Raw genomic sequence first — 22,380 nt, forward strand, 5'->3', positions numbered from 1 at the left:
GCAGCCAGAGCGCGCTGGAAGCGAGGCCTGGGCGACGTGTGAGGCCCCACGCCCTGCAAGGGTGCACCCTGGAGTGAGGACCTGCCACTCCCCGCAGCCCTGCCCGGGTCTGCTGCCAGCTGGGCCAGGCAAGGCGGCTCCCGGCCCATTTACAAAGCAGGCCGGTAGGCCGTGGGCACCAGGCCATGGCCGGAGCCCGCAGCCAGGAGAGCAAGCATCCATGCCCCTTAACCTACAGGAGTCGGCACTCACTCACCCCGAGAAGCTGCGGGCCAGGCCAGCTGAACCAGGGGGGAAAGCAAGGTGCGTCGTGAGACTGGGGAGGGGTCGCAGCTGCAACACAGGGCAGCTTCCACGGGCCAGGAAATCACTGCTGAAACAACTTTCCTCACTAACTGCCCCAAACTGGCTATGTAACTTACAGAAAGAAAAACACACCACTGAACTCCAGTGAGCCAGCCAACTGTAGGTGTTATCTTCAAAATCAGAGGGAGGCTGCACACAGGGATCTCGACTCTTGCTTTGAGACTCTTCCCAGCAAGCCGTGGTGCCCAGCCTGAAGCGTTCATTCCATTTTACAGATGGGGAAACGGAGGCCCCGAACGGAGAAGTCCCACCGCAGGCTAAAGACAGAAGCAGGACTGGACCCAAACACTGGCAGAGGTTCCTGAATCCCACTGGTCTCCCAGTGGGGCTTTAGTGGGGAAGTAAGGACACCAGATTTCCCACACGGGCCCCACAAAACTTTTCTCCAAATGGCTTTGGGAGCCATCTTAAAAATTCTCTTTAGGGAAAATGGCAAGACTCTTTTAGGGGCAAAATCACCCCAGTGGTTATTCTGCAGGATAATTTATGCCTCATACTTCAGGACCACAGTTCAATATAAAAATACCTGAAAATAACTTTGACCAGTGGACTAACCTCAGCCTTAAATAAAAAGTAGGAGAGAAAAAAAATCCCAAACCTGCATCTGCTCCAATAACCCAGTCAAGGTCTGTAGCCAGGTCATAGTTTGAATGTACTGCTCCGTGTTCATAATTCTGAGCTCAGATCGTAACTCTGGGATAATTGCACCCGTTCGCCAGCCATGCTTCAGGGTCAAGTCCTGAATGCAAAGATCACAAGAAGTCAACATTAATCTCAACAGAATTTAAACCATTTCATGACCTTTCCCCGACGCAACAGACATTCATTGAATTACGTTTTAATTTGGGAGAGCTTGCAGCTCTCCAGCAGCTTCCGGAACACAGTTCTGGCCAATGCAGCATGCCATGGACTTCTTTCTGCCTCACTGCCCTTGTCTGAGCTGTACTGAGAAAATCCCTCTGCTTTGCATTATTTCTAGGACCTCATACTTGAAGTCACTGTACCGCCAGGAGAAATTGTGTAATGTTAGTTATTAACCAAGCTAAATTCAATGAATTACACTTAATTAAAACAAATTTAGCCTCAGGCTTTGACCATTTCACCCCAAGAAAGTTTCTGTTCCGGAAATAATTGCGGTGAATCACAGACCCCACAGAAACACAGGATCTGGAATCATTAACCATGGTCTATAAAACCACATTTAGGTCAGGGGCAGAAAGAGGGTCAACTGAAATGCTACTGAAGGTCTTCGTTCAATTCATCCACAGACCACTGGGGAACACCCACCGCATGCCAAGCCTCCTGGGTTATGGGGAATCTCAGACTTGGAATGATCACACAATACCAACATATATGATCACGTTTTCATTCCAAATACTGTAATCCCATGATATGACATTAATAAGCCAGAATATCTAAGTTATGTCCTGGAAAATCTAAGATACACAATCACCATAATGCATGGCTGTTAATTTTCTCATTTGACAGTTACTAAATATTAGTTTGCCAGGCCCTGTTCTAGATACTGACAATAAAGTAATGAACAAAACTAACAATTCCCTGCTCTCATGGGAAATAGAGACAAAAAATAAGCAAGTAAATACACAGTGGCAGCTGGTGAGAAATACAATGGACAAAAATCAAGCAGAATAAGAGGGAAAAGGAGTTACCATTTTATATAGAGTGATTAGGAAGACAAGGCTAATACATCTGAAGGTAAGGAGAGTCAAAGTATGCAAATATGTGGGAGAAGAAAAATTCTGCCTGGAAAAAGAGCAAGTGCAAAGGCTCTGGGGCAGGAACAGGCTGGGAGGAAGGTGTGTTAAGAAACAGCAAGGCAGGTAGCTTAGAGCAGAGTAGGAGAGAGGGCAGAGGCAGGAGATGCCTTCATAGAGGGAGGCTGGGGAAGGAGAGATCAAGCAGGGCCTTGAGGGCAATTATAGGAAATCGGGCTTTTACTCTGAGGAAGAAAGAGGCGCTTTTAAGGAGAGAGCTTTTAAGGGTTTTAAGGAGAGAAGTGGTATGTGGCTTACTGTTTTGAAAATTCACTCTGCGATTCACCTAAAGCTAGAATCTCTGTTCTGTATTGTCCTAAGGATGCCTACCTTCTTCAATGGTTGAATTTCTTTAAACCTTTCAATAGTTCTCTTTCTCCTATAATATATGAGACACTACATACATCACATTCTTTTAAATATTCCCAGTGGTGACAAACTTTTGAAGGTGGATCTTATTTCTGAAAATAGGTTAAAAAATCATTTGGAACATTCCTAAGACTAAAGTACATGAAAATAAATTAATAATAATGAAACTAATTTTCTCCTATGCCTCAAATTGGCTCTCAAATATAATCCAAAAGGGGCATCTAAATGTATTTTGAAAAACGGCAGCAATATTAAAGGATCTACATTCTCAAGAGATTCCTTTGAAGGGTAATGTTCATTGCCCACATAACTTCTGACATGTTAATGAATTGGTCTGATCACGTTAAAACAGTGGTTTTCCAACTTTAGCATGAATCCAACTATATGTTGTCTACAAGACATTTATTTTTGATCTAAGGACACACATAGGTTGAAAGTGAAAAGATTAAAAAAGATATTCCAAGCAAATAGTAACCAAAAGGCAACAGGAGTGGCTATCCTCATATCAGGCAAAATAGACTTTAGATCAAAAACTGTTACAAGACACAAAGAATGACATTATGTCATGATAAAAGGGTCAATTCACCAAAAATATATAACAATTCTAAGCACATATCAACCAAACATCAGAGGTCCAAAATATATGAAGGAAACATTAACAGAACTGAAGGGAACAAAAGACAGCTTTACGATAATAGCAGGAAACTCAATAGCTCACTTTCTACAATGGATAAAACAAGCAGACAGAAGATCAAACAGGAAACAGAGGACCTGAACAACACTAGAGATCGATTAGACCTAACAAATACAGAACACTCCACCCAACAAAAGCAGAATACACATTTTTCTCAAGTGTACATGGAGAATTCTCCAGGAGCAACGGTATTTCAGACCACAAAACAAGTCTTAATTAATTTTAAAAGACTGAAATCATACAAAGTATCTTTTCTGATCACTAGGAATGAAACCAGACATCAACAGCAAAAGGAAAAAGTGAAAAATTCCACAATACGTGGAAATTAAACAACACACTCTTCAACAACCAATGGGTCAAAGAAGTCACAAGGGAAATTAGAAAATACCTTGAAACAAAATGCAAACACAACATACTCAAATTTATGGGATGCAACAAATGCAATACTAAAAAGGAAAATTAATAGCAATGCCATTTACCTTAAAAAAGATGTCAAAACAACTTAACTATATACCTTAAAGGAACTAGAAAAAGAACAAACTAAACTGAAAGCTAGCAGGACAAAGGAAATAATAAAGATGAGAGCAGAGATAAATAGAATAGAAAAACAACAGAGAAAGATCAACAAAACCAAGAATTGGTTCTTCAAAATAAAAGCAAAAAATCCCAAAATTGCCAAACCTTTAATAAGATAAAAAGAGGACTCAAATTACTAAAATCAGAAATGTAAGTGGTGACATTAGCAGCAATTCTACGGGGGGCGGGGGAAGGACTATAAAAGAGTACTGCGAACTGAGTACTGTATGCCAACAACCTGGACAACCTAGATGAAACCGACAAACTCCTAGAAACACACAACCTACCAAGACTGAATTATGAAGAAACAGTAAATCTGAATAGACCTCTAACTAGGAAGGAGATTGAATCGAGAATCAAAAACCTTCCAACAGTGAAAAGCCCAGGACCAGATGGCTCCACTACCAAACATGTAAAGAAGAATTAACACCAATCCTTCTCAAACTCTTCCAGAAACTGAAGAAGAGGAAACACTGCCTAACTCATTCTATGGGCCAGCATTATCTTGATATCAAATTTGAGTGTGGGAAGCTGTGTAGAACACAGATGGCTGGGCCCCACCCCAAGAGTTTTTAACTCAGGAGGTCTGGGGTGAAGCTGAGAATCTGCAGTTCCAGCAAGTTCCCAGGTGATGCCGATGTCATGGGGACCACATTTGACAAACTACTGCATTCCTGACAAACTACTTCTCACAGTGCTAAGGCCTGTCTGTGTGTGTGTCACCTCATGGGGCCATGTACCTACATGCCTCCGGGGTAGCACACAGTTAGTTATATCCTCAAGGCCCACAGGCCACACGGCAAGAGGTACATGCTGTGATGCCACGTCACCTGGCCGGACATTCTGGGAGTGCCAACATCCTGAAGGGAGCACTTTGTTTCTACTTTACTAAGCACTTTTGTATATATTAGCTTATCTCACTCTTCTTACAAATGGAGACATCCAGGCTTGAGGGATGTGCCCATGGTCACACAGCTAATAAAGAGCAGAGATGGGATGAAAACCTCAGTTTTCCAATTCTCCCACGATTCCTGCCACTAGACCTCAACCCACTGGACAGACATGATTATGCAGCACGTGTACTGGAGTCACCTGGGAAGGGTGTCGCTACACACAGACACTGGAATCAACCCTCTACCTCCACCACCTCTAGGAAGTTTGACTCCATACACCTCAGTGGGGCTCAGGCACGTGTGCTCTGAAATGCTTCTCAGATGGTCAGCCATTAAAGGCCATTAAAGGTCACCGTTTCGATAGTACAAGAGCGACACAGACGTGCACACATGTGAGGCCAATCCAGTGTGGGCCAAAATACTCAGAAATATCAAAATACTCAGAAATATCAGAGGAGTTTGACAGCCGGCCATGACCTACTCTTGTTACCTCCTGGACACCAAGCTTCATTCAGACTTTGCAAAATGTGCGCTGTGCAACCTCGCCTGGAATCACTTAACAAACATAAATTCATTCCACAAGGAACCAAGTGTGGTAACAGATGTGATTCACTCAATCCTGCGCTAATTATACATTAAATCATAATTCAAGTCCTGAGACACTCTAGTCATTCGAGGGGCACGAAAAGCCTCATTTTCACATAATAGCTATTTCCTGGAAATGCCAGTTTTGTACTCTTTCAAAATGACTGGCTGGCAAAAGAAACCCTGACTGGGCTTCCCTGGTGGCGCAGTGGTTGAGAGTCCGCCTGCCGATGCAGGGGACACGGGTTCGTGCCCCGGTCCGGGAAGATCCCACATGCCGCAGAGCGGCTGGGCCCGTGAGCTCCCCCCCCCCAAAAAAGAAACCCTGACTGATGTTTATGAGATTTTACGAAGCATTTGTATGTTTCTGATGCTTAATAATAAAAGGGAAAGGAAAGAACACGGACATTTATTTCTTACCATTACCTAAATGGAAAGATGTTTTTCTGACAAACTGAGTAAACTGCTAATTTCCATCATTTTCCAAAAAAAATAATCTATTTCATGACTCTGATCCACCCTGTTGCATAAAATATGGGACTTTTAAAAAAAAAGAAAATGTGGCCCACTCCTCACTTTTATGAAAGTATGAAAATGGTCTTAAACAAAAGATAAATTCCTCAATAAGTGGGCCTAACACTGTCCCCAACAAAGAAACAGGAAAAAAGGTTCCTCACCGCCAGGTCACTGTATATATGGTCACCAAAATATAACACTTTGGATCCCCTCCATCCAGTAAGCTTCAAAAATTCATATAAATTACCCTGCAATAACAGAAAAATATAGGTGTTATATTGTATGACAAACAAGAGACCTGTATAACCCATGGCCCAATATACCTACTTTTGTTTTTTAATTTCTATTTATAGTATTTATTTATTTATTTATTTATTTTTTAGGCCGCGCCATGCGGCATGCAGGATCTTAGTTCCCCAACCAGGGATCAAACACGTGCCCTCAGCATTGGGAGCACGGCGTCTTAACCACTGGACTGCTAGGGAAAGTCCCGATATCTACCTTTTAAAACTTAAAAAAATGTTTTCGCTTTTACAATTTATTTTAAATATCAAAATATAAAGATAAAAAACATTTTTATGTGAAATCTATTAGACCTTTCTTCTAAGTCAAATGTACTTTTCAGAAGGGCTTCATACTAAATATCTCTGTAATGATCTTTTTTTTTCACGCTTAACGTTCTGTGACCATGTCAATAAATATTTGCCTGCCATGTAGCTTTAGCAGCTGAGACCTACCATGATTCGTTTTACCAATTATCTGAGGCTGGACATTTACCTTGTTATCTATTTTGTAAGTAACTTCATGATACTTTGCTTGTAGCAAAGCTTTAGCTGCATCTTAATGATTTTCTTAGGCTCACTCCCTAGACTTGGAGGGCTGTTCAAAGCTGATCTTTCAGGCCTAAAAAATATACTTAGGGCCACATACAGCAGTTTGTTACATATCCAACAGGAATGTATCAGTACTTTAAAAAAAAAAACCTGTATAGTACTGTATAGTACTGTTCTGTAATTTTATGTTATAAATATTACACACATATAAAAACGTTTAAAGATAAGATAAAAAAACCTAATTTCAGTAACACAAAACTGGACAGCAATTCAATCATTTACTCAAACACGAGAGAGCTTTATATGATACTGAAATACATCAAAACTGTACACAAAACACAGTTCATCAGGAAATAATTACCAATTTGGGTGCGATGTCATGTGATCAAACACTTACTAAAGAGAAATTTCCAAGGTTTACTACTGGCATCTTAAATTTCATATCCTATGGAAAAAATGCTTTAAAATTTTTTTTTCAAAAACTGTTCAATTCTGAGCTAATTTACACACAGCACATTGAAAATGTATGGACTTAAGATTAAATTCTGCCACTAAGTTATAAACAGTCCATTGAAGCAGAGCCCTTGGGACTGCGCCTGGCACATGGCAAGCCTCAGCGAATGTCAGCTGTTATCATTATAACCGATCACAAAGCACAGCAACAAAAAGGACAGATGGGTCACGAGATACCTGTTTATAAATCTGGCCTTTCTGCAACTTGTAGATTTTATCCCAGAGTAAGACGCCTTTCTCATTCACCTTCCGGAAAGGTCTAACAACAGAAACAGGAAACATTATGATGTGTGGTAGCAGTGCAGGCTGTGTGCTATATGAGAAACTCCACGGTTAGCCCCTGAGAACAGAAAGGAGCCAGCCGAAACCAAGACCCCACCATCACGTTCCCGGGCCTCGTGCAATACACCCCAAACTTCGGACACCGGTATCCAAAGGTTAGTGAGAAAAAAGAACTCCAGGGTCAAATATATTTGGAACACACTATCCACTATCCACTATCCCCGTTCCTCCTTAAAAGTTACCGATGGCTCTGAAAAGCCCTCCTATAAAGAAACTCTCTTTAGCCCAGATTTTCTAAACATATTCAACCGTGTAGAAAACTTTTCACACACACAAAAAAAGCTTATAGAAATACTGCTTAGTATATTTATCCAGCTTTGTACTTGAAATGCAACCACTCTAGATACAATATACATCAGGGATCAGAGAACTGGGCATATTATTTTATGATGGAAAAATAGGAAAAAAAGAATAAAGGCCTCATTCCTCACCCTGGGGGTGCTAGTCCAAAAAACACAAGGTTTGTTTGTCCTTTTTCTTTTTTTTTAGGTAACACTTATTTGGATTGCTTTCCTGGTTATAAAAATACAAACTCACTGCAACAAAATCTGGAAAAATGCAGAAAAATACAATGAAGAAAAGGAAAATCATAATGCCAGTACCCAGGTAGAAACACACCATTTCAGTGGATATCTTTCAGTCTTTATGTATCTGTTATCTTTCTCTTTTTTATGAACATAAAACGAGCATCATTTGAGGATATTAATACGTATCTTTTTCTCTCCAAGGCTGTGAGCAATTTCCCATGTGATTATGTAACCTTCATACATCATTTTTTTCAGTTGTAAAACATGTTCACTGCCATTTAAAAAAAAAAAAAAAAACCTCATTTTTAATGGCTGCATAATATCCCCTCATATGGACGTTCCTTTAGGTTGTTTCTAACCTTCAACATTGTAAATAACATGGGGATGAACAGGGGTAGAGAATTCTTAATCCAGGCACCCGGAGTAAGGAAGAGCGCTGTGCTGGGAAAATCTAATCCAAGACAGGGTCCTGCCACTGAGTATAAACATGAAAAAGGAGGGAGGTGAAAGGAGATATGGGGCCCTTCCCCTGACCACTCCACCCCGCTGGGATCTAATAAGAAAATGCAGGAGAGCGTTTTATCACTGACCAAACAGCAAGCCAGTGTTTACAGCTGTTTTGTTTTTTGTTTTTTGCTTTTGTTTTTGTTTTGTGCGGTAAGTGGGCCTCTCACTGGTGCGGCCTCTCCCGTTGCGGAGCACAGGCTCCGGACGCGCAGGCTCAGCGGCCATGGCTCACGGGCCCAGCCGCTTCACGGCATGTGGGATCTTCCCGGACCGGGGCATGAACCCGCGTCCCCTGCATCGGCAGGTGGACTCCCAACCACTGCGCCACCAGGGAAGCCCTACAGCTGTTTTTGATCACTACAGGGCACCGAATTATTATGCTTTAAATCACCTAGCAGAGAGGGAAAGGCTGCATGGTTACCCACTGCGGAACAGAGAAATGTGGGTAAAAGTGTTTCAAAAATAGGTCACTGTTATACAAATACGAATTATTTTTATAATCCTAGTGCGGTTACTCTCAACACTACTGACATTTGTGGGGGATGACTCTTGGTGAACCGGTCTGCCCCGCACGTTAAATCACCTTTTAGGACCCCCGACCCTCTGTCACAAAACGCGAAGAGCACACCCCTGTCACCTTCACAACCCAAACTTTCCCATTCCTCTATTGCTCAAGGATACGGCAGAAAGACTTTAAGTTTTGGTCTAGATTTACTCCACTTGATGCAAAACCTGTATTGCAGAGAAGTTCTGCAAAATCTAAGTGCAATTGTCAGTGGACCATTTAGAGCTCTATTTAAAGAGATACCCACCAGGTGGTTTGCTGTTGCTGTTTTGTTATGCTTCACAAGGCATCTGCATCGAGAGATCTAATTTACTAGGTGATGCTAAGTTTGGAATTTTCATTGTTGTCAATTGTTCTCTTAAAGCCTGACTCATGGGACTGAAGTAGCCCGAACAACCGTTTCAAGAGGTGTCAGCTGTCTGCTATGTACTCATCCCACCTTCCTTGCAATTACTTGCTAGAGGGTTAAAAATCAAAAGCTATGATGTTAGATGCTTGTGATTTTCCAACTGGATTTCACCAAGACACATTATGTAAGTATTCGCAGCAGCAAATGAATAAAATCTAGTCCCTAAAAAGACAGACACTTACCTCCGCTTATCATTAAAGAAGTTTGGCTTCTCCGCCTGAACAATGACCACATCAAACAGGTCCCTCCAGTCTTTTCCAACAATATACCTCATCCCTTTGTCCCTAGAACAATATTTCAGCCAGGTTAGTCTAACACTGCAGGGATTAACTATTCTTGCAACTTTTTCTTTCGAATTTCCAACTATCAAAATACATGGAATACAGGAAGTGAGCCAGAAATTAGCCAGGAATCACAGAAGAACTTACACAAAGCTACTGGGGCTATTGGTGATGAGAAACATCTTCTTGCCGTGATCAGCCAGTTTGGCCAACACTGCACGGGTCTGCTCAGGGTAGCAGATGTACTTTTCTAAAGAGCAAGAGAAAAATGCACACAGAGTTTCAGGGTGAAGTCAGTCAATCTGCAAGCACTTCCTAAATGGGGTCCAGCACTGTCTAGGGCACTTGAGGGGAGAAAAGCCTTCAGGAAGCTTGGTTCGAGGCAGTATATCGGTACCCGGTGCATCAGTAACCAACACCCTGCCTCTTCAGTCTAAGTGGAAAAACCTAAGTGGCTGCAGCTACCAGCTCCTCTCCTTTCCAGTCAGGATTATGTCAAGTTCTGAGACAAAGGGGAGGGAGACATCTAAGGCGCCAGGATGCAAGGTCCCTGCACTGCACTCAGAAGAGGTACTACAGCCCCTGCTCAGCACCTGGAGTGAGAGTAAAATACCTGCGTAATTACATAGCAAAGGGAAAGGCTGATCTTCGCGATAACATCCAGTACCTACCAATATCTGCTTCAATTGCTCTGTACATGATTCCTTTGGTGTGCACGTCCCGAATTGAATCCTGTCAAAAGATACGTTTTTAATCAGTCAGAGTATAACTGAGACAGTCTGAGTAAGAGGACAAGCGAAATGGCCTTCAGGATAATGTCTGTCTGCAGAAGCCTGGCAACCCAAGCACTAAATGAAATCTAAATTCTGGTCCATTTATCACAGGTGGCCCCTGGGAAGAAACTTAAGTTGCCATGGTGATAGCAGCAGTTTCCAGTGCAATTTTCAAAAAAGCCACTTGGAGGAGGTAATTTGTATGAACAATTCTGAATAAAGTCCCACAGGATAAACAGTCATTTATATGCAGTATCATGATCAAATAATTCCAGGTCATCTGAACAAAAGGGAATTACTGGTCTTTTCATCTTTGCTCCCTTCCCTGGACCCCAGCAGCAGGTTCTGTTGGGCAGAGAACAATGATAGGATCCTCCTCTCTTCAGTGCTACCGAAGAGGCAAGGAACTGTCAAGGATCTCGGAACTCGGGCAGAGATGTGGTCCAGCCGGCAGACGTGAGGAAAAGCCACTGGCAGGTGTCATGCCTGGCAGGTCTCAGAGCACAGCCCCGCTCTCAGGTAGCTCTAAGCAGGTCAACTACATAGATGGGCACTCCTGGAGGCACATGGAAACTTTCTGGAGTCTGTAGCAGGGGACTGGGCTGCAGAAAAACTGGGCCAAAAGCCTTAGAAAATTGGTAGGTGCTTATCGTCGGGAATGAGCACCTCTGGACTGTAAAGTCAACCTCACTTATCTTCCACCACAGGCCTGTTTCAACTGCGCATCAGCAGAAGGCAGTGGTTAAGAGTAAGCTGGAGCCCAACCTCCTGGCCTGAAATGCAGGCTCTGCTACTTACTAGCTGGATGTCCTTGGGCAAGTTACTCAACCTCTCTGTGCCTCAATTTCTCTCTCTGTAAAAGGGAGGTGATAAGAGCTCAGGGCATTCTTCTGAGGATTTAATTAGTTAATATGCATAAAGCATTCAGAAAAATAGTGCCTGGAACACAGTAAACTCTACACGTGTGTTCACTATTAGTGGTAGTAATACTTCACAGTAAAAACTGAACTTTCTAGTAAACATCTTTCCTCATGAATGCTAAGGGTTACATAACTACCAGTGATTCTTAAAGATGAAGTATTTGTGTGAGCAAAACAGAGAACCAAAACTAAATATTTAAATTTAGTTCAAATAACACCAGACTGATACTGAGAAACTGTTCATTCATCCTATATCTTCTTAAAACCCATGATTCAGGGCGGTCAATACTTAAAATTAGTCATGAATACATAATAAAAACACCGTAGTATGTACATATGGATCTTTTAAAAATACAGATATTTAAATAATAGATGCTTAGAAATATGTATTAAAAATATATATTAAATAAGCAATATATAAACATATTTTTAAGTACTGAAAAAAGTTCAGACAGCTTAAAGAATATATCTATAGACAATGTGAATATGGATGTAAATTAAAATACATAAACACAAAGTCATGTAAATGATGTGTGTATGTACGCACATGGAAATCCAGATAGCAAGTACCCTCTTCTTTTAACAACCAATTTGACTCACTTCCAATTCTCCTAACATAACATCTTTCTTAGGATTTTTCAGGGTTAAACCACAAATAAAAGAGATCCCAAGCAAAGGACGATTTCAAAGACCCAGCCGACAAGGGAGGCCAGGGATTCTGTTACTTCTGCTGAGCAGCTAGAAGAGGTGCGGCGTCATGGCAACCCACGTCCACACCACCTTGACGTCTTTGTACAGGTGCACAGGCTCATAGTCAATGTTGTTCTTCAGAAAGTACTCGTTCACGCAGGACAGCAGGGTCATCTCGGGCAGGGAGAAGATGTCCATGAACTGCTTCATGGTGTTTCCGTGGGAACTCTGCAGGCAGGGAGGAAGGCTTCAGCAAGGGAGCCAACACCACAGTAGACTTTACACTCACCCAGGGGATTCTGGTCGTCAACATCTGGCTCCCTCCCCACAAGGAAAGGAAAATTCTAATAATGGAAAAGTAAAAACATTCACCTTGTTTCTTGTCATTCACGGCAGAGCCGACGTCTCACTCTAAGTGTAAGTGGGATTTCTAAGGAAATGCCCTGATTTCCCCCCAAAAGTCTAACCACCCTTCCCTTTCCTCTCCTTTGGCTCCATACATCTTAAAGCTCACACGCTTTCATCACACACAGAGGAAAGCCAGCAAATTGATTCTTACCCATGGAATGGCATAAAAAGCCACTAACTCTCCTAAATTTGAGCACCCACAGCCCACATGGGAGTTTGGAAAAGAGCCTTTCTCTGAACACCTGTGATTTATAAGACTAAGTTTACCAGCTGATTGGGCATCTTCACTGCATTTTGATCATGCAAATAAGAGCGCATCTAATAGTACAAGAAGCAGAAATTCAGAGAGCAAAGAGGACCACAAAAGTTAGAAAAGCAGAGGTTTCCCTTTGGCACAAAGTGACGTGCTGCCCTTAATCTCAGGGGAGGCAACAGCTGCTGTACAATAGCCCCCAGTGACTTAATCCAGAAAGTGGGGACACACACGAGGAGACAGTGGCAAGCGAGGGGGTACAAGGAAGGTATACAGAGCCTTCGCCAGGTAGGGGGGAAAGGGCTGAGAAAGGAGAAGCATGGAAGAACCCAGGAGAGACCCTAACATACCCATCTCTCTCAAATCGAGGGTCTCTCAAAACACAACCCCAAATGTCCTTGCTGATTCCCTATAAGCAGAGAGTCTAGTAGGTCAAGATCCTAAAGTTACCAGGCCATGTTTCGAAAAGGAAAAAGACAGGTTGCTTGAATTAAATAAATAATTTCTCGTTACCTTCCCATAAAAGTCGCTCATCTGTTCCAAAGGCACGTGGGAGCCCTCGTACATTTCAATGACTTCCTCATCAGGGACCACGCTGAGGCCTCTGGGAAAATCACAGGCGGCAGTGATTTTGATCAGTGAAATAATGACTCCATTATTTGTTCTTAATTCTCTCAATGTTTTTGCATTCACAAAGTTACTGGAGAATAACTGGCTCAGTAAGCATATAGCACTCTCAATAATAAAAATACAGCCATGGTAAAACAGATGACTTTGTGGCATTAAGACTAGGGAGTTAACACAAAAGATTATGGAACCTGTGTTCAGAAAAAACTGTCACACATTTACACGCACATTTAACTGACTGTAACACAGGCAGTTAGCATCAGCTAGAGACAGCAACAGTTTTCAGACCTCTGACAACTGCTGGCATTTTTGAACTGGGATGCAAGACGCTGCTGTCATAAAGAGGCAGGAGGTACCACCGCTAGCTGCTGTAAATACCAGGCATGATGCTGCTACTGTTACTACTACCATTCTACTGGTAATGAGAGCAGGAAAAATAATAGCTAATACCACATGGCCCCTGCTGAATGCCAGAAATGAATTCCACGTAGTCATTCACTTAATTCTCAGCAATCTTAGGAGGGAGGCACTATTATTCTTCCCATTTTCCAGCAGAAGCCACCAAGGCACAGAAAGGTCACAGACCTTGCCCAAGGTCACCAAAGTAGAAAGTGGTGGGTCAGGACTGGGTCCCAGGCTCTTCAACCACCACATCACACGGCTTCCCTCAACAAGGTACATGGCCTCCTAATGACCTGCTTTGGGGTGAGTTTTGGGGTTTTTTTTTTTAATGTTTTTAATACATTAGGGAGAGAGAGGCTGGTCTGTCCCCATCATCCTCCTGCCCTCTGATACTCTACCTTAAGAAGGTGAGCGCTGAGGCAGAAAAAGTCGTACACCAGGCTCCAGTGGACTATACGCCACATCAGGATGCCTGACACCACCTCTGGGAGGAATGACCCCAAATGCTGCAACACACTGAAGGCCAGTTTCCCCATGTGTAAAAAGTCAAGGTAACGTCCCCCATCTGCCTGCTTCCAGGAGCTGCAACAGAATCTGTAAATGAATCCAACTCCTCCAAAGAGAGGGAAAAAAGGATTGTGGAGTCTGACTGGCCGGGATGCCACCCCTGTCTCTGGTGCCCATGCTGTGAGCAGGTGGTTTCACGTGGGATTTAATGGTCTCAGACTTCCTCCCCTGGAATAGCCCCTCTAGAGAACTGTGAAGGGAAATATCTGTCCCCACCCCCTGCTCTAGAGGAGAAGGCACCTGGGAAACAGACACCAATGGTGAGGAAACCACAGAGTGAATGATGGAAACACCGGTTACTAATACACACAGGTTGCTTATCACACTTGGCCGATATTAAACTACGTATAAAACATAATTTACATGTGACGTGTAACTTTAATGAAAATATCACTTCAGCCTCTTTCCTCCATTCTCTACCCTTATCTTAATTTTAAAACTAGCCAAGGGGATTCATTGATATTTTGCCTCTGATCTTGATTAACTTGAAACAACTACTGGCCTTTGAAAACAAAAGAGCACTGGACTTCCCTTTATCTTTGCTCCAGAAATCAGATAAGACACTGGGACTAAACCAGATCGTTCTAGACAGTGACCTTGGAAGACAGCTCTGGCTACCGCAGCGGCAGTCAGCAGTGAACACCCCTAAGGCTCTGACACCTAGAGAGGGAATAGACAAAGTAAAGGGATTCTGCCGGGGGAGTTATTTTTCTGTCCCCACCCTAGGGGCTGCCTGGTCCTTCGGAAGCCACTGCCACCTCTAAGACACGTTCACGGGCCCGTGGCCACAAAAGCTGCATCTTTAAGGCCCACGCAGCCAAATGCCAGCTCAAAACATGCAGACAGAGCAGCACACAGACCTGCCGCACCCGAATGCGGCCTAAACCGCGCTGAAATCAGAATAAAACTTTACGTGGCCCTGTGTGCGTCAGAGAGATAGAAAGGGTAGGAGCACAGACCTGAAAGAGCCTGCCCTGGGTTCAAGTCCCAGCTCCCTCACCTGCTGGGGGGGTGACCTAGAGCAGCAACAAGTAATTTAACCTCTTTGGGTGTCAGTGTCATTTTTTAAATGGGGGGCAGGGGCAATAGCAGTGCCCACCTCCTGGTGGTACCTCCTGAGAAGATTAAACGAGTTGCTATAAACAGAACGGCGCCCGGTATGCGGTGAGTGCTCTCCAAGTCCTGCTGCTGTGACTACGATGGGAACAATCCTAGCTTTTCGCAAGGTTCCCAGTTAAGATCTGAAAACATGGGTATGAAACAGGACTGCGGCGGGGAGCCAGCCCGCCCCTCGGCCCAGCGGTGCTCAGGCACACAGCCCACACACAGTGACCCTGCGGGGATCAGAGAGGGACGAGGCTGAGACACAAGCCTTCTTCCCCGCCAGCTGCTCATTCGTTACCCCTTTGGAGGGGAGAGAGGAGACAAGTGACATTTCTGCCTGCCTAGGCTGTCCCAAGCATGCTCTAGTCCAAATGACCGGCCGCCCTGGAGGTGGGTGCTGGAATCATGCCCATTTTACAGAGGAGTAAACACCAAGGCTTTGAGCAGGTCGCACACACGTGAGCAGTGGGGCTGGGGTTCACACTCAGGAAGTGGGACTCCAGAGCCACACATGCACCCCTGCTGCTTTGGCTACCACACCCCCTCTCAGCCCCGAGGCCCCAGCGACCTTCCCAGGACCTCAGCCTGAGCACTCCTTCCCCTTTAAATGTCTCAGCAGCTCCTCCAGCCTAGCCCTGTCCACACCCCTAAAACGATGGATGATTTATCCACAAAACAAGGAACGAGATAATTAGGAGCCACAGGATGGGACGGACCACAGGAGAGGAAGAGCCTGTCAGGCTGAGAGGGCGAGGAGAGGCCTCAACACCAGTCAGCCAGGCAGAAGGACGGGTGAGATTTCAAGAAGCAGAGGAGAAGGAAAACCACATCCTGGGAGAACACCAGCCTGAACAGATGCCGAGCAGTGCGAAAGGAGAACTCGGAGGAAAGGAATATTTGTGTTGTTGCACCTGCCCGGCATCCGCTCCCTGAGACTGGCTGAAACTGCTGGGAAGAGAAACTCCCCTTCTCCCCTTGACCTGGAGCTGGGGCTGGAAGCCAGGTACTGCCAGGGGTCACCACGCGGAGGGGCCTGCTGTGAGCTAAGCCGGAGAGAAGGAATGCCAAGAGACGGAAAGAGGACTGACAACAACTACCTGGCCCCCTGGAGCCAGCTACACCTGCAACAAGCTCTGTCCCTAGACTACACAACTAGTGAGCCCAAACTGGGGTTTTTTTAAAGCCAGTTTGAGTTGGGTCTCAGTCACCTGCAACCAAGAGTCTTAACCCATCCGGGAAGTAAAGGAGGTGTGTACGGCAGAAGAGGAAGCTAAGGGTTTTAGAGAAGGTTGATGGAAAATTTAAGAGATCTGGGCTCTATCCTTCAGACAGTGGGGAGCCATCCAGGATTTCAGAAGAGAGAGGGGTTGTTGAAGGCAATGCTTTAGGTAGGTCAGTCTAGCAACTACGTCCAGGATGGACTGCACTGCAGAACACCACAGAGCCCGGAGAGATGGGCTAAGCGACTGAGTCCAGGAGCAGAGGGTAGAAACATAATTGGAGGGACAGGTTTGAAAGATCTGCCGGGGACTTCCAGTTAACCCTCACACATTCACAAATGCCTGCTGTACACAGGCCAAGAGCACAGACTCTGGAGCCAGACTGTCTGGGTCTGAATTCTACTTCTGTGTGGCCTTGGGCAAGTTACCTATTAACATCTCTGGGACCAATAATAGTACCTACCTTATAAAATTATTTGGAAGATCATATGAGTTAACTCAAAACCTTTATGGCAGTATCTGTCTCACTGCAAAACTCAATATTTGTTAGTTGCTATTTATTATTACTAATATTATTTTTCTCGTCACCACCACCACCTCTTCTCCCTCTTGAAACACCATTAAAGTGACAGCAAAAGGACAAATTGCTCAAAATCAAAGGAAATGAGTGCAAAGACATCAGCAGATAAGACGTTTCTACATGGTTTTGGAAAACAAACAGTTGGTGAGAAGGAGGCACCTGACTGAGCAACATTGAGAACGGGGCCTGCATGGGGACACCAACGAGAGGAACTGATGAACGACCACAGATCCCCAGAATCAGCCGTATCCAGCGCCAAGAAGCTACTGGAGGATGTGCTCCAGCAAAATGAGGGAGTAAAGCCAGAAAGAGGAAGAGATGGGAACCAGGAAACAGGGAAAGTAGCAAATGGAAGTCCCAGAATGAACAATCAGAGTAGATGAGAGCAGGAGGAGGTAGTCAAAAAGAAAAGTAACTGAGACATTATGTAACACACTTGAATTGTGAGGAAATAAATAGATGCTGGATATCTGTGATGGAACATTAAGGAAAAAACTAGAGATACCTAACTAGAAAACTAAGCAAATAAAAAATGAGGTTATTATTAAACCTAAAAACCAAGCACTGTAAAAGAAAACGATCTCAGTGCACTACTTGGCTTCAGAATGAACAAGACCTAGAGCCATACTGCAAACGGTGAAACAATCCGAGAGAGATCCCAACAGGGTTAGGAGGATGAGGCTGGAGAAGGGGGTGCGTGCGCAGGAGAGCCAAACCCTCAGCCCTCACAGCAGGGACAATGTCCAGAACTAATAAATTAGGAAACAGAAGTGTAAGCACATTTAGAAACAGAAAGACAAATACCAAATATATATGTAAATACAAACCACACTCCTAAATCCCACCCACGAATTTAAGAATTAGAAAAGGCAAAACCCTTCATTTCAAAGTTACAAAGATTTCTCACTGAGCTCAGTACTTCTATTAATTCTATCAATAATAAACAGGAGGGCTTCCCTGGTGGCGCAGTGGTTGAGAGTCCGTCTGCCGATGCAGGGGACGCGGGTTCGTGCCCCGGTCCGGGAAGATCCCACATGCCGCGGAGCGGCTGGGCCCGTGAGCCATGGCCGCTGGGCCTGCGCGTCCGGAGCCTGTGCTCCGCAACGGGAGAGGCCACAACAGTGAGAGGCCCGCGTACCGCAAAAAATAAATGAATAAATAAATAAATAAACAGGAGGAAAAGAGTCTTAATATCCAAACTACTCAATTACCATGGTGGGAACAACAACCTGCCCCCACCATCCCTCCCCATCCACACCTCCTCTGCAGGACCCTCACTCAGGTGGCCACCATCGCCTTTGGAGAGCCCGTCCTCCCCAGAGTCCTCCAAAGTGCTCCATAATGGCTGAGCACACGTCCATCATCACCTGGGTCTCCGTGGACTGCACTCATTGGTCTACCTGTGTGGCTTCCAACCTACGTACCGAGCTCCTTGAAGACATCCTCGCAAGCCAAACCATTAGCATCTTAACATGGTAGTGGCCTGATCAATGTTCCTGAATGAGGGAGGGAGTGGGGGAATGAGTGAATGGTTCCCAGATACACACACTGCAGCCCTCCCATCACTAAACACTCAGGGGGTCTTGAAACCCAAAGCCACACGGTTACTTCGGGTACATTAAATTTACTTCCTCTCACGCTTACCTGTAGACGGTTCCCAGCTGTATGTAATGAAAAGCATCGATCTTCATCAAGACTGCCTTCAAAAACACAAGCACACACACAGGTAAATGATGCAGAGGAATTTGCATATTTAATGAAAATGCCAGGTGTCATGATAAATCCTATCAACATCAAGTTGTCTTAAACAAAGAAGCATCCTGTATGTTTCTGAAAGCTTTGCTTGCCGAGTTCCTCATTAAGGAAACGGCCTGTCTGCAAAAAAAGATATGACAACCACCTTGTCCTCATTATGTTGAAAATGAATGACTATTGGAAATAAGCAAGTATCTCCCAGTGGCTAAATGCGTTCATGCTCTTCCAATACAGTCTCTGGAAAAAGACTTCATCCAAAGATGTTTTGGATAATTTAGTTCTTCAGCCCCAAAGAACAAAATTTAAAATCAATTTACACGTTCAGCAAAGAAAAGCATCAAGAGTACATTTGACTCCCGAGCATGCGTAACTGTAAACAAGGATGAGAATTCAACCTACCCGCTGCACGTCATAATGCAGTCCACGGATTGCAAAGTTTGGGTCATATTCATACTTCCTGATTTCCACGGGATACTAAGAAGGAAGAAAGGAACCGGTTTTAGCTAGCAACGTACTAAGTTCAAGACAGCATCCACACATGGCCCCTGTACGAAGGCTGAGACGGCTCGTGCACTTGGGTGGGAAGCTGGGGTCAGAAGGGACAGGCCACAGCTTGCCCTCTGCTTCCAGACCAAGCGCTGCCAGGCCACAGAGCACCCCTTCCGCCCTACTCCGTGTTTATCTGCCCACACACAGGAGAGGCCTCAGCCCCCCAGCTTCTTCAGCCCCCCGGCTTCTCTGGCCTTAACTCTCCCCTGTCCTCAGCTGCAGGGACCCCTCAGCCGTCGGTACAGCCTTCCTCCCACTCGGGCCAGAGACACCCTCTCTCAGCACCCGGCTCCCAGGTACAGCTCCAACTTTGGTTCAGAACACACAGCCTGGCTCCCCTGCTATTTCCTAATCATTAACCTGTCCCTCCTACTACACAAAAGTCCCAATCCCCTCCTTATCCACTGCACCCGGCATCCAAGTCCTTCCCTCTCTCCCGAGATCTCAGAATTAGAACACCATTTACCTCGCTGGCAGCACCGACGTACCGAGCACACTGTCTGCTGCTCTGCACAGCTGGCCCCACCATGCCCATTTGACAGATGGGACCTCAGAGGCTCCGGATGAAACAACCTGGCCTGGGCCACACAGCACGGAGCGTGGTGAGGCGGGGGGTCAGGCTCTCCCCACTGCCCCTGCCCGCAGAGCGTGCACCTGCGGGCCAGAATATCGACTTCTGAGACTAGGGAGGCTGTGTCCCCAGGATCTCCCAATCATGATGTGAACTGCTTACGTAAAAAACCTACACAACTGTCAACGGGCACAGGAAACCCCTCTACATGGCTGCACAGCTACCTCCCAGTGCACGGCCAGGGTCACGCGTGTGCAAGAACATCTCCTGGAACCACCAGGCTGACCCTCACGCGGCAAGTTTCCCGGCCAAGCTGCACAAAGCGCTGAGTCAAATGTCACATTCGGGCTCATTTATCTAACACCTGCCACGTGTGCCAAGGAATCACTCAGTGCTATTTCCCTCCTGCGCAGAAGGGTATAGAAACAAAGTTCTCCAAAATCCACACGAAACATGAAGCCAAGGCAAGAGGACCTGCATCAGGCGACTCTACACCGAGCACTATACACTCTCACTTAACGGTGGAATCCAATGAACACGTCAAGTATTTACTGAGCGCGTACTTTGTGCCAGGGCCTAGGAGTGCGGCAGTGAACAAAACTGACACTGTCAGGACTTCCCTGGCAGACCAGTGGTTAAGACTCCACGTTTCCACTGCAGGGGGCCCGGGTTTGATCCCTGGTTGGAGAACTAAGATCCCGCATGCCACGGGGCGCAGCTGAAAAAACCAAAAAAAACAACTGACACCGCCTCTGCCCCTAAGAAGTTTCCATTCTGTGGTGGGCAGGCGAACCATAAACATACCAACACATGGTACAGTGCCTCATAGTGATAAGTACTACAGAAAGAATGCAGTACAAGGGTTCAGAGATCTAGGGGGAAAAAAAAAATGCAGAGCATGGCTTCGGGTTGCCTGGAGTCAGGCAGGAGGTCCCACCAGAGGAACTGGCAGGTGCAAAGGCCCGAAGGTAGGAGCGTGTTTGGCGGTTCAAGGAGCAGCGAGGCAGCTGGAGCAGAGCGAGGGCAGGGGGAGAGGAGAGGAGGCTGGTGAGGAAGCCTGGAGCCCAGGAGCACTAGAGGCCTCTGCTGTCACTCCAAGTGTGATGGGAAGGCTCGAGGGGGCCTTGGGTCCAGGACCGAGATGACTAACGTCTGAAGGTTCACTCTCGCTGCCGAATGGAGAACAGACTAAGGGGCAAGAACAGAAGCCAGGGGACCAGTCAGGGGGCTACCGCACCATCGGGCGGGAGGTGATGGCGGCTTGGACCAGGGTGCAGGCAGCGGGGGAGGGGAGAAGTGGATAGAGGCAGGCAGGACATATTCTGAAGGAGTGAAAAGAGAGCTCACGGCTGTAGAGACTGACTTCCTCCCAAACGGTACAGTATGCGAAGGGAGATAAGAGTAATTTTGTAGTGGAGAGACCTGGTAAACACTGCCTCAGCCGGATGGTCAAGGCCAGCGTCGTCGGTAGTGAGTCACGTTGAGAGGATGTGATGAGAATGGAACTCTACCTCCATGGTCTTCCTCCCCAAATCCACAAGCCCAGTCTAACCATGAGGAAACGGGACAACGCCCAAGAGAGGGGCATGCTAAAATGTACTGACCAGGACTCTTCACAACCATCAAAGTCATCGACGGGTCACCAAAAATAAGGAACTTGTAAGAAACTGTCAGAGCCAAGAGAAGCCTAAGGAGACGTGACACCTAAATGCAATGTGGTGTCCTGGACGGGATCCTAGATCAGGAAAAGGACGTGAGGTAAAAACTAAGGAAACCTGAAGCAAGTACAGACTTTCATCAATAACAATTCATTAATATCAGTTCCTCAGCTGTGATAAATGCATCGAGTAATGTAAAATGTTAACATTAGGGGAAACCAGTCATGGGGTGTACTCTCTGTATTACCTTGCAACTTTTCTGTAACCCTAATACTCTTCTAAAAGGAAAAGTTTATTATAAAAAAGAGACAGCATGTGCTGAGAGATCAGAGGGGGAGCAGAGGCTGGCGTTAGGCTTTGGATTTGAAAAACCGGGTGAACGTCGGTAACCATTAATAATCAGGAACACTGATGAGGGTGCAAATCTGGGAAGTGAAATTAAGAACTCTTCTAACACTGTCCTTCTATCCCTTGGGGCAGACGTACCGAATGAAAATATAGATACAGTTATTACCCAACATTTATTTCAATTTTTGTAAAAACTTATTCTCG

At 45.2% G+C, this 22,380-nt stretch overlaps 1 protein-coding gene across 2 annotated transcripts in view; it reads right to left on the reverse strand.

The window, feature by feature from the left end:
* Window positions 1-22,380, reverse strand: part of NT5DC3 (5'-nucleotidase domain containing 3) — a 55,191-nt gene that overhangs the window by 11,414 nt on the left and 21,397 nt on the right. The window contains exons 1-11 of one of the 2 annotated variants that reach the window (XM_067697746.1): window positions 20,066-20,186; window positions 19,450-19,524; window positions 18,940-18,995; window positions 13,309-13,399; window positions 12,225-12,362; window positions 10,423-10,483; window positions 9,899-10,001; window positions 9,653-9,754; window positions 7,298-7,379; window positions 5,936-6,022; window positions 965-1,105 (exon numbers count right to left, since the gene is read on the reverse strand). In XM_067697746.1, coding sequence (XP_067553847.1) covers window positions 965-1,105; window positions 5,936-6,022; window positions 7,298-7,379; window positions 9,653-9,754; window positions 9,899-10,001; window positions 10,423-10,483; window positions 12,225-12,362; window positions 13,309-13,399; window positions 18,940-18,995; window positions 19,450-19,524; window positions 20,066-20,134 — 1,005 coding nt within the window. In that variant the 5' untranslated portion in view covers window positions 20,135-20,186. Of the gene's footprint in view, window positions 1-964; window positions 1,106-5,935; window positions 6,023-7,297; window positions 7,380-9,652; window positions 9,755-9,898; window positions 10,002-10,422; window positions 10,484-12,224; window positions 12,363-13,308; window positions 13,400-18,939; window positions 18,996-19,449; window positions 19,525-20,065; window positions 20,187-22,380 lie in introns of those variants that run through there. The other variant, XM_067697745.1, reaches the window with a different exon arrangement.

The sequence above is a fragment of the Pseudorca crassidens genome, chromosome 11 (assembly GCF_039906515.1).
Source record: "Pseudorca crassidens isolate mPseCra1 chromosome 11, mPseCra1.hap1, whole genome shotgun sequence".
Lineage (NCBI taxonomy): Eukaryota > Metazoa > Chordata > Mammalia > Artiodactyla > Delphinidae > Pseudorca > Pseudorca crassidens.